This window comes from Carcharodon carcharias, chromosome 1, assembly GCF_017639515.1.
Source record: "Carcharodon carcharias isolate sCarCar2 chromosome 1, sCarCar2.pri, whole genome shotgun sequence".
Lineage (NCBI taxonomy): Eukaryota > Metazoa > Chordata > Chondrichthyes > Lamniformes > Lamnidae > Carcharodon > Carcharodon carcharias.
Window position 1 is genome coordinate 214,252,775 of NC_054467.1, and position 12,081 is coordinate 214,264,855.

General features: G+C 42.3%; 1 protein-coding gene across 1 annotated transcript in view; it reads right to left on the reverse strand.

Annotated features, from left to right (window-relative positions):
• The window catches only part of nedd4l (NEDD4 like E3 ubiquitin protein ligase), a 441,756-nt gene that overhangs the window by 319,495 nt on the left and 110,180 nt on the right, over nucleotides 1–12,081 (reverse strand). The window contains exon 2 of the mRNA XM_041209743.1: nucleotides 7,834–7,907. Within this exon, the coding sequence (XP_041065677.1) occupies nucleotides 7,834–7,907 (74 nt within the window). The remainder of the gene's footprint in view (nucleotides 1–7,833; nucleotides 7,908–12,081) is intronic.

The window sequence follows — 12,081 nt, forward strand, 5'->3', positions numbered from 1 at the left end:
AGTTCTCCAGATTAAATTCAATGAAACCCCTCAAAATGAACAAATTGCTTTGACTCAGTGATAGCACTTACACCCGTGTCAGAGGCCATTGGTCCAAGACTCACATGAAACCCTAATACTTAAGGCGATAATAAGGAACTGCTGCACTGTTGGAGATGCCATCTTTTGGGTGAGACATTAAGCTGAGGCTACATCTACTTTCGCAGGTGAACATAAATAAAACATCCAAACATCGCTTAAAAAATCATCTGGTCATTTATCTCAATGCTATTTGGGAGACTGTACTGTGCACAAAATGGCTGCCACACGTACTTCCATTGCAACACTGACATATTTGATTGGCTGTAAAGCATTTTGGGACATTCTAAAATCATGAAAGCATCCATTAAACACCCAAGTTAATTTTTCCTTTCACTCAATGTAGGAGCAACAGAACCGAACTGTGCATTTTGAAGACTACTCAGTATGGTAAAATCACCCAGCTGACGAAGAAAGTCTGTAGTGGCTTTGGTAAAACTGGCATTGTCAAAGATATCAGGATTCTGCCAGCCAGCTGAGCAGTAGTTGGCACATGGCCAAATAAGGAGAATAAAGACTTCATTCAGAAATCAAATCTACATTAATGCCAAACTGCTGTTAATTTTGCTGATTCTTTATTAAGATCTTAATTACTGATGCAAAATATTTGTCCTGATCCAAGGTCAAAGACCTGAAACATTTACTCTGTTTCTCTCTCTTCAGATGCTGCTAGACATGCCGAGTATTTCTAGCATTTCCTATTTTATTTCAGCCGGTGTTGGTGTTTATCCTCTTGTAGTAATCCTAATTCCACATGCCTAACGTGTTCTTTACTCCTTTAACCACCTATCAAACCCATTCTTAAATAATGGCATCCTCTGTGTCTAAAGTCATACACCAATTAGCTTGTCAGTGGCAGGAAATATGATGGAACCTTAACTCCAAAGTGTTAATAGAAAAACATCTAGAAACCGAAAATATAATATAGTGGAATTCCCCAAGGATCGGTTGTAAGGGCCCTGCTTTTCTTGATACATATTAAGGTCCTAGAATGAAATTTGATGCAGAGAAGTGTGAAATGATGCAATTTGATATGGAGAATGAGGCAATAAAAAAAAAAGGATACAATTCTAAAGTGGGTGCAGGGCCATAGAGCACAAAAGCAACGCAACTATGATGAACGTGCATAAAACACTGGTTCAGCCTCAACTGGAATAATGTGTCAAGTTGTGGGCACTGAGGAAGGACATGAAGATCATTAGAGAAGGTGTAGAAAAGATTCAAAACAACAAAGTCTCTCATTCCTGGAATCAGTTACATGGATAGATTGGAGAAGCTGCGGTTGTTCATCTCAGAGAAGATTAAGAAGGAATTTGAGAGAGGTGTTGAAAATCATGAAGGGTCATGACAGAGTAAATTTGGGAGAAACTGTTCTCTTTGGAAAATGGATTGAGAACCGGAGGATACTGGTTTAAGGTGACTGGCAAAAGGAGCAATGGCAACATGAGAGAAAATCTTTTTACAAAGTGAGTCGTTAGGATCCAGAATGCATTGCCTGAGATTATGGTGGAGGTAGATTAAATCATGGTTTTCTGAAAAAACTTGGATCATTATTTCACGAGAAAAAAATTTCAGGGCTACGGGGAAAAAGCAGGGGAGTAGGCAAGCTGAATTGCTCTTGCAGAGAGCCAACACAGACACAACGGGCCAAATAGCCTCCTTCTGTGCAAATGCACCTCTAAGTTTCATTGAACCTCTTCTGCTTTCATCATTTGTAAGGAATACTGATCTAACCCCCCTTAAGTGCAAAGTGGATGACCTCACAATTGTTTATACTGAAATCCATTTGCCACTGTTTATATATCTCTTTGTAAACATATGCTTCCATATGCAATGATTATAATGCTACTTATCCATGACACTTGCAAGCTTGAATATGTGGTTCCATATTCCATCATTTAAGTCTTTAATATTTACAAAAGCTCAGCTATTCCAGTACACCAACAACACTGGTTTCTACCCTTGAATGTGCGAACTGCCCAGGTACGTCCTTTCCACAAAAGGGACAAATCTAATCTGGCCAGTTATTCCACCATCAATCCACCAGCGACGAAGTAATGAATGGTGTCATTGACAGTGTACTTGCTTGGCAATAACTTGCTCACTGATGTTCTGTTTGGGTTCTGCCATGGCCACTTGGCACACAGGCCTCGTTATAGCCTTGGTCCAAACACAACCAAAAGAGCTAAATTATTGGTTTGAGGTTAGAGTGACTGCCCAAGGCAGCATTTGACTGACTGTGGAATCAAGGAGTTGTTGCAGAACTGGAGTCAATAGGATTTAAGGGGAAAACTCTCCACTGGTTGGAGTCACAGCCTGTACAAAGGCAATAAGTTGATAGAAGTCAAGCATTTCAGAACCAGGATGTCACTACAGGAGTTCCTCAGGGCAGTGACGAGGCCCAACCATTTCAGTTGTTTCATCAATGACATTTCCCCCCTATATAAGGTCAGAAGCGGGGATGTTTGCTGATGAATGTATGTTCAGTACCATTTACAACTTAAGTGCTGAAACAGTATGTACCTACATATAGTGAGACATTAACAAAATATTCGGACTTGGTTTTATAAATGGCAAGTAACATTCATGCACACAATTATCAGGCAAGGTCATCCCAACAAGAGAGAATCTAACCACCTCCCTTAGATTTTCAATGGTGTTTCCATAGATGAATCACCCAACATCAACATCCTGGGTGTTTATTATTGACCAGAAACTGAACTGGACCAATCATATAAATAATATGGCCACAGGAGCAAGTCATTCTGTGTCCACTCAAACATAACTTTTCAAAATTTTAAAGGTCTCTGTTAGGTCACCCAAAGCCTTCTTTATTCAAGAGGGGAGAGATCCATCTATCAATTCTTTCCTGATATGTATTCCAATGTATTTCTGGTATTGTCCTTGTACATCCTATCTGCACCCTCTCCAGTGCCTCTAGATTCTTGTAATAATATGGTGACCAGAACTGCACCCAATACTCGAAGTATTGTTTAACCAAGGTTCGAAACAGGTTTAGAATTTTCTTCAACTTTAAGTAATCAGCACAGCTCACAGCTGTGCATATTCTATCTAACCAAAACATAATTAACAGCTCAAATAGTGCAACATCATAAATTGGTTCAGTCACATGGCATTAGGTCAAACATGTGCAAGGAAACCTCCTGCTGTTGACCACGTACCATCCCCCTCAGTTGAAGAATCAGTGCTCCTTCATGTTGAGCACCACTTGGCAGAAGCACCGAGGGTGGCAAGGGCACAGCATGTACTCTGGGCGCAGGGTTTCAACGTCCACCACCAAGGTAGCCGCACCACAGATCAAGCTGGCCGAGTCCTAAAGGACAGAGCTGCTAGACTGAGCCTGCGACAGGTGATGAGGGAGCCAAGAAGAGGGAAAAATATACTTGACCTCGTCCTTACCAACCTGCATGCCGCAGATGCATCTGTCCATGACAATATCAGAAGGAGTGACCACCGCACAGTCCTTGTGGAGTCGAAGTCCCATCATCACAATGAGGATGCCCTCCATCATATTGATGAATGGAATAGATTTCAAACAGATCGAGCATCAAGACTGAGCAACCATAAGGCATTCAGCAGCAGCAAAATTGTACTCAACCACAATCTTTAACCTCATGGCCCAGCATATCCCCCAAACTACCATTACTATCAAGCAAGGGGATCAACCCTGGTTCAGTGAAGAGTGCAGGAGGGCAGGCCACAAACAGCACCAAGCATACCTAAAAATGAGTTGTCAACCTGGTGAAGCTATAACACAGGACTACGTGCATGCCAAACAGCATAAGCAGCAAGTGAGAGAGCTGAGCGATTCCACAACCAACGGATCAGGTCTAAGCTCCGCAGTCCTGCCACATATAGTCGTGAATGGTGGTGGACAATTAAACAACTCACTGGAGGAGGAGCTCCACAAATAACCCCATCTCAAATGATGGAGGAACACAGCACATCAATGCAAAAGATAATGCTGAAGCATTTGCAACCATCTTCAGAAGTGCCGAGTGGATGATCCATCTCGGCCTCCTCCGGAGACCCCAGCATCACAGGTGCCAATCTTCAGCCAATTCAATTCACCCCACTTAATATCAACAAACAGCTGAAGGCACTGGATAGTGCAAAGGTTATGGGCCCTGACAATATTTCAGCAGTATTTCTGAAGACTTGTGCTCCAGAACTTGCCATGCCCCTAGGCAAGCTGTTCCAGTACAGCTGCAAAACTGGCATCTACACAGCGATATGGAAAATTACCCAGATATATCTTATATACAAAAAGCAGGACAAATCCAACATGGCCAATTAACAACCCATCAGTTTACTCTCAATCATTAGTAAAGTGATGGAAGGGGTCAACAACAGTGCTATCAAGCTGCACTTACTTAGCAATAACCTGCTCACTGGTCAGTTTAGATTCTGCCAAGGACGCTCGGCCTCTGACCTCATTACAGCCTTGGTTCCAGAGGTGAGGTGAGAATGGCTGCCCATGACATCAAGGCACCGATACTGTCATGGACAGATGCACCTGCGGCATGAAGGTTGGTAAGGACGAGGTCAAGTATATTTTCCCCCTTCTTGGCTCCCTCATCACCTGCAGCAGGCTCAGTCTAGCAGCTATGTCCTTTAGGACTCGGCCAGCTTGATCTGTGGTGCGGCTACCTTGGTGGTGGATGTTGAAACCCTGCATCCAGAGTACATGCTGTGCCCTTGCCACCCTCGGTGCTTCTGCCAAGTGGTGCTCAACATGGAGGAGCACTGTATCAAGGGGCCCTAGCAAAACTGGAGTCAATGGGAAAACTTTCTGCTGGTAGGAGTCACACTTAGCAAAAAGGAAGATGGTTGTGGTTGTTGGAGATCAGTCATCTCAGCTCTAGGACATCACTGCAGGAGTTCCTCAGGGCAGTTCCCTAGGCCCAAACATCTTCAGCTGCATTATCAATGACCTTCCTTCCATCATAAAGTCAAAAGTGGGAATGTCCACTGATGATTGCACAATGTTCAGCACTATTTGTGACTCATCAGATATTGAAGCAGTCCATGACCAAATGCAGCAAGACCTGGACAATATCCAGGCTTGGACTGAAAAGTGGCAAGTAACATTCGTGTCACACAAGTGCCGAGCAATAACCATCTCCAACAAGAGAGAATCCAACCATCTCCCCTTGGCGTTCAATGACATTACCATCACTGAATCCCCCCCCATCAACATCCTGGGGGTTACCATTGACTAGAAACTGAACTGGACTAGTCATATAAATACTGTGGCTACAAGAACAGATCAAAGGTTAGGAATCCTGCAGCGAGTAACTCACCTCTTGACTCCTCAAAGCATATGCACCAACTACAACGCACAAGTCAGGAGTGTGATGGAATATTCTCCACTTGCCTGGGTGAGCGCAGCTCCAACAACACTTAAAAAGCTTGACACAAAGAAGCCTGCTTGATTGGCACCCCTTCCACAAACATTCACTCCCTCCACTAATGACTCACAGTGGCAGCAGTGTACACTATCTACAAGATGCACTGCAGAAACGCACTAAGGCTCCTTAGTCAGCACCGTCCAAACCCACAACCACTACCATCTACAAGCGGATACATGGGAACACCATCACCTGGGAGTTCCTCTCCAAGCCACTCACCATCTTGACTTGGAAACATACTGCTGTTCCTTCAAGGATCGTTGGGTCCAAATCCTGGAACACCCTCCCTAACAGCACCTACACCACATGCACTGCAGCGGTTCAAGAAGACAGCTCACCAACACCTTCTCAAGGGCAACTAGGGAAGGGCAATAAATGCTGGCCTATCCAGCAATGCCACCATCCCATAAGTGAATAAAGATGATAAAAAGCTTCAGAAATAGGTTGAAAATTTAACTGAAACAAAGACGGCTTGTACTTGGGGCAAATCAGCACAGGAGGACCTAAATTGCAACAAAGTCGGTTTCTCCTGAATTTACGTCGATGCCTACCAAGCGGGCAAAAAGAAAGCTCTCCAAATCTATAAACAGGAGGAAACCAAGCAGGACTGTCAACAACCATAAAACAGGCTGACCAAACAGCAATGGCTTGGGCAGCTTGCGAAGCTGCGATCAATGAATAAATGCAAAATTCTGAGGTGGCAGAAAAGATAATAACCAGTCACATTATAAAATGAATATTATGTAGCTGCAAGAAGCAATGCAGGAGGAATCTTGGAAATATTGCAAGAGATTGCTGATGCTATCAGCACAACAGGCACAGTGAAGAAACCAAGTAGGACTTTGGGTCGTATAGGCAGAGTAACAGAACAGAAGCCTTAAGTTAACTGAGGTTATGCAGAGCACTCGTCCTGCCCTGTCTGGTGTACTCTGGTTCCTGTATTGTGAAAATGATACCCAGCAACAGGGAAAATAAATAAGAATAGTCAAGAGTTATGAACCAATTTACATTGTAGAATAAAAATTTTTTTTTTTCTTGGAATAAAAAAGCTTGTGTTTTTTTTTAAAAAGTGATTAATAATTCTTTACAATTGAACTAAATAGCAGCAAAATTAGTGACTGATGTTTTTTTCTGTTCTGTTTTACTCAACTGAACAAAGAAAAAGCACGCATAGGCAGAGGAGCAAATTTTAATTTTAGACTATCACAACCATGGGCTCTGTTTTAATATAGGTGAGTAATCTGCCGGTCAATATATCCTGCACTCTGCTACGAGGATAAAACACCCAAAAAAGCAAATGTTGCTGTTATTTGTTTACCCAAACATGAAAACAAGAGCTTGCAAACATTGAATTTAAATTCCACTAACTGCCATGGTGGGATTAGAACACATGCACCCCAGAGGAATAACTATGCCTCTGAGTTACTAATCCAGTGACAGTCCCACTAGGCCGCCATCTCCACGTGGGAGATTGACTGGTTGATTTATTTTGGAACAACCGCGTCCAGTGTAAAAAGTACACATTAGCCAGGATTTGTCAGATAGTTGGGTTTCTTGCCTCGCCTGCCAATCACGGCTGCCCCCAAAGCCAGTTAACACTTACTGGCTGGAGTTGAGACTTCTGCCCTTCAATTGAGAGGAACACTTGCCTCAGAGAGCTGCCAGTCAATCTGTTTGGTCGGCATCTCTGTCGTCCCATCATTACCAATGGGAGCAGTGGCCACTGCTGGGATTACAAGCAGTCCCACTCATCTAAGTGCCAGAGCCCACAGGACCAGATAGGTGCGGGACTCATGGCAGGGACAAGATGGAAGGCCTAACAGTGGTGAGGAGGTCGTGATGACAAAACCACATGAGGGAGGAGCACTCCCAGTGGGCTGGGGGTGGGGGCCACATCTTATCTGGAAAGGGGGCAGTGATGAAGATTCCCCTTCCCCACCCGGAGCCAGAACAGTGCGACCTGTCGGGCATCTCTTCCTCCCCGCTGCACCCTCCCCACTCTTCCGTGACCGAACTCTTCTAGCTGGCTGGAATATTGTGGTAGGGTGGGAATCCCTCCCTAATTGTTGAGTAATTGGCCAATTAAGAACCTTAATTGGGGCAAGAGCAGGCAGAAAGTTGATGGGAAGGCCACGTGGAAAATTTTATGGGCCCTCCCCACCCCTGCTAACAGGCCATAAAATTCTGCCCAGTGTTTCTCAGGTTCTGATAGTTCCTAAGTAATGAGGTGTGTTCAAAGGTGACCATCCTTTCTTCATGCTCAACTTTTAATCAATCTCATAACAATAAAGATTCCTATGAAATGAGTATAGATACTACATACCTGGCTCCAAAGATGTCTTTTTTAGCCAGATCAATCCCTGAAATAACCTTGACTCTGAGAACACGGGATTCTTCCTGAAAGCAGAGAATAAAGCAAGATTTTTTCAAAGAAACGTCTTGTTTGGTTAATGAACAGCAAAGCTGCATAAGTTCCAAGTCAGATCATGGATAATAGCCCGCTGATGATTCAGCATTTTAAAGCCAGTATTAGCTGAACTATCAAGCCCAATAACGTTCCACATTGAACCCCCAGACTGCACTGATAGCTGTAATGACCTCATGGCCTTGGTTAAAGAGGGGGTCATCTGTCCAAGTTCTCATTCCTGTCTATTGTCTAGTGACCCCTTGGCCGAAGTGTTCTCTGAATTTTCAATGCAGTAATGCAGATACTATGCAGGTGAAACAAATGGAGCAAGTTCCTTTAAAGATATCAGCATTTAAGAAAATATCCATTGTCCAGACTTTGTATTTGTAATCCATACCTACACCGGAAGAACATTACCATTAAAAAGCTGTAATTATAGCATGTCAGCAGAAAGGCAGAATTAGTATCCCAAGCTTTCTTCAAGCACAAATTAAGCATTGCTAAAAGCAGTCAGGGCCGACAATTTCTACCAGAAATTTCTGCTCTGCACACTAATCATTCAATCTTATATTACTAAAAATCTATCCTGTTCTGACCAGAGGTAAACAGTGACAGTTGTACAATATAATCAGCAAATTTGGAAAAGTAGTCCCACCTAATTGATATTTGTTAAAATTACACCTTCAACAGGTTACAAAAACTTCAGCACAAATCCAGTAATCCAAACCCTGACTTTATGAGGCAAATCACAACCATCAAGGACAGGGAAAAATTAAGAGCTGCAAAACTTGACGAGAGACCTCAAGTAATTCACACCTGATTTTGCAATGCCATTCTGGCAGGCAGAGGCCTCAATCCGATGCAGTTAAAGCATTAAGTAACTTGGACCAAATTCAGCAAGACCATCACCAAATGAACTGGAATCCAGCATTAATCCAGCACGGCACTCAAATTTAGAATAATAAATACATCGATACAATGGTGGCTCCTAAAGAGCAGGCATCAAGTAATGTGAAGGTGATTTTACAGGGGGTGCATTCCAAGTTTCGATTCTCAGAGTGTGGAGCCCAAGGATGGCTAACCATAGCATCTGAACAAAGTAGGTTGGAAATGTCATCACAACAAGTATAAATTTTTGCAAAAACAATCAAGTCCACAGCAATGGTTTGGGCTACAAGTCATAACTATGCCAACAATAATTTAAGATCAGTGCAAAGAGCAAAGAACTATCAAGCACAAATCAGTCCTAAAATTACAATTGGGCAGGCAAATCTTGGATTGCTACATAATAAGTGTTTGAGGTGAATTAATTAGTCTGGTGCATCTCAATGTAGCCTACAATTTAAAAGAAATATTGGCCAGGATTTTCCTCAGAGCTGAACCTCTCAATCATCCTAACTTTTCCAAGATATCACCTAGAGGCACTACGTAGCTAAGTAAGTTGGAGGCAAGGATAAATCCTGCGAGAATTCCAGAAGCTGACTGTTTGGTAGCAGGGAGGAAAAAAAAACATCTGAGAGGTGCTTGCCCTATGATTGGGTAGCTTAGAATGAAACCAAAGTGAGGATGATTCCACCGGACTGGAAAATGCAGAAAAATATTATTTGTGGAGGATTGCGTAGTAAGCTTGCAAAGAGCAATACACCGAAGTCAAGGAGGATGTCACCTGTGACTTGGGCTCGGGCCGAATCTGTGCTGATATAGAGGCAGAAACCTGATTGCAAAGATTCAGACATGGAAATGTGGGAAAGATGAGCATGGATTTTTGGGGGGGGGAACATGTTCTTGAGAGGTAGGAAATGTTGGAAATTGGGCAGTAAATTGCAGGAATGTAGCGAGGATTTTAAAAAATTTATATTAGGGGATGAAGGAAGTGGCTTTCAAAAGGAGTAGAACAGCACCCGAGCAGAGGAACGCATGCAAATGGTGAGCTCACAGGGCGGGGGAGAGTGGGGGGTGGGAAAAGAGAGGCAGGGTGAAATGCTGAGTTAGTGCCGATGAGAGAGAAGCAGGGGGTTTGTCTGTCTTTTGAACAAAATAATCTTGGATTGGGCATGAATGTAAATAGGAGAGCACCTAGAGCAAGATGCAGGTCCAGAACTCAGGCAGGTTTAAGGCTAAGTTGCAGAGGTAGGTGAACAGATAGATGGTTTCAATGTTTGTAACATAGTCTTTGCACCATATGGATGCAAGGGTGAGGGGACAGGGGCAAGAGGTTTGAGAAAATAATTGGTTATGGAGAAAAGAAATGAGGCTCTCTCTAGGTTTCTGGCAGAGGAAAGTTGAGGCCTGGGAGCAGTTAATGTGCTGTAGCCAGATTTGGCAATGAATGGATAAAGCAGCTGTGCAAAGGATGCAGCAATGCCTGAACCCCAGGTTTGGGGGAGTAAATAAAGGAGCCATACCAGGGAAGGGAGCATGACAGAGTTTTGTTTTTTTGGAAAGAAAGATATAAAACATAGAGATGAGGAAGTAGTTCAACAAGATCAAAAGCTTCATAAGTTTTGTGGCTAATCAAGGACCAAAGGATAGACTGCTGGCAGCTTGAAAGGTAGGTGGCTTGTTGGAGTTCTGTTCCAGTGGAAAGCACAGAAGGAAGTAAGGTCAGATGATTTAGGGGCGTGTGGGTGGTGAGGAACACAAGATGAGAGAGAGATTGGTGATGGCCTCTTTGATTGAGAGCATGGGAGTAGAAGCCTAACAGACCAGCAAGGCTAAGGGAGGTAACCATAAACATTGGAAAAAGAGTTCATATGTAGGGAGCAGTTTGAAAAAGATTGGAGAATAGTAAACAAGAGGAGAAAGGGAAAATTAAATTAGAGACTGAAGGTGAGTCACCCTTTCAAGAGGCAAAAGGAAAAAAACAAGCGAGACAACTGTGGTTAGAAATTGGGGCTTTAGAAATAGCAGGGGAGTAAAAAAAAACAAATATCTTAAAAGGCAAAATATGAGGTCCATATGCTCCAAACAGAAAATGATACCAGAAAAGTAGGGGAAAGAGATCACAGTTTAATTTGTTTACAAAACCCACAACACCATCATGGCAGTTAGATGGAGCAGATGGTGTAAAGTTTCAGTCAGACTTCACCATCTGTGAGCAAATTTTCAGTCAGAACTATAATTGTCTATAGTGAGATTATGGATGACACTAACCTTGTTCACAGGTCACTGGACATGCTTGAGGGGCACTCAATGCACCAGAAGAATCTAAGGGTATAGGTTAAAGCGACTGTAATGGGAAGAGGATTAGCAAGATGAGACATTAGGTGCACTGGGTAGAAAAAATGGCAATATAGAAAGATGGGACATTGGACGTTTCTGTTGCTGAAGCAGCAGCTTCAAATTCCTCAGTGAGCCATCAGAGAATGCAGACAGAGGCAAGAATTCCCACCACAGTACTCAGAATCAAGCTGAAGCAGCTTTAAGAGAGAGGAGTTTTGGATTGATTTTTATCAAACATGTTGATAACACTGGCTCTAAACAAAAAAAAACTCAAAAATAATTTCTCCATGTTATGCATAAAAATATGAATTTTGGTTGGATACCCATCGTTAAAACACCAGTAAATGTTTCACGATGGAAGGTAATGCCATAATAAAAAAGGAACAAAATTAGATTACAACAAAAGTATATACATTAGAAACATGCACAAGGTTTCTTATAAAGTCAAAAGTTAAGTTGCTGATCTATTCAGTTTGCTTCTGTGAATTTCATGAGGCAATCAGACAATGAAATTGAAAATTTTGATGAAATAATTTAAGATATAACATTTGTTAACAGTAAACTCCAAAGAGACATAAACATACTCACAGTTGAGCAGTAAAGACATTTGCAAAGAATCTGCTAATTCTCTGTTAAATCCTTATTGAATTCAGCTGGAACAACGTCAGATTGCTACCTGACAGTTGTGTTATGTTGAGCCATTTAAAATGAATTAATGATTTACAGTTCTTACGAGACAGACTGAACTAAGGAATTATGTAACCAAAGTAACCTTAATGCAGATTCCACAATGACCACATTCTTATAGACTAGTTAGAATTTCCAGGCTCAGGCAGTCTGCTAATTGACATTGAACAGGATTAAATTAACCAACTACATTCCATCCACCTGTCATGTTTAACTGTTAACACATTAAGTGCAAATTAAGTATAACAATTGGTA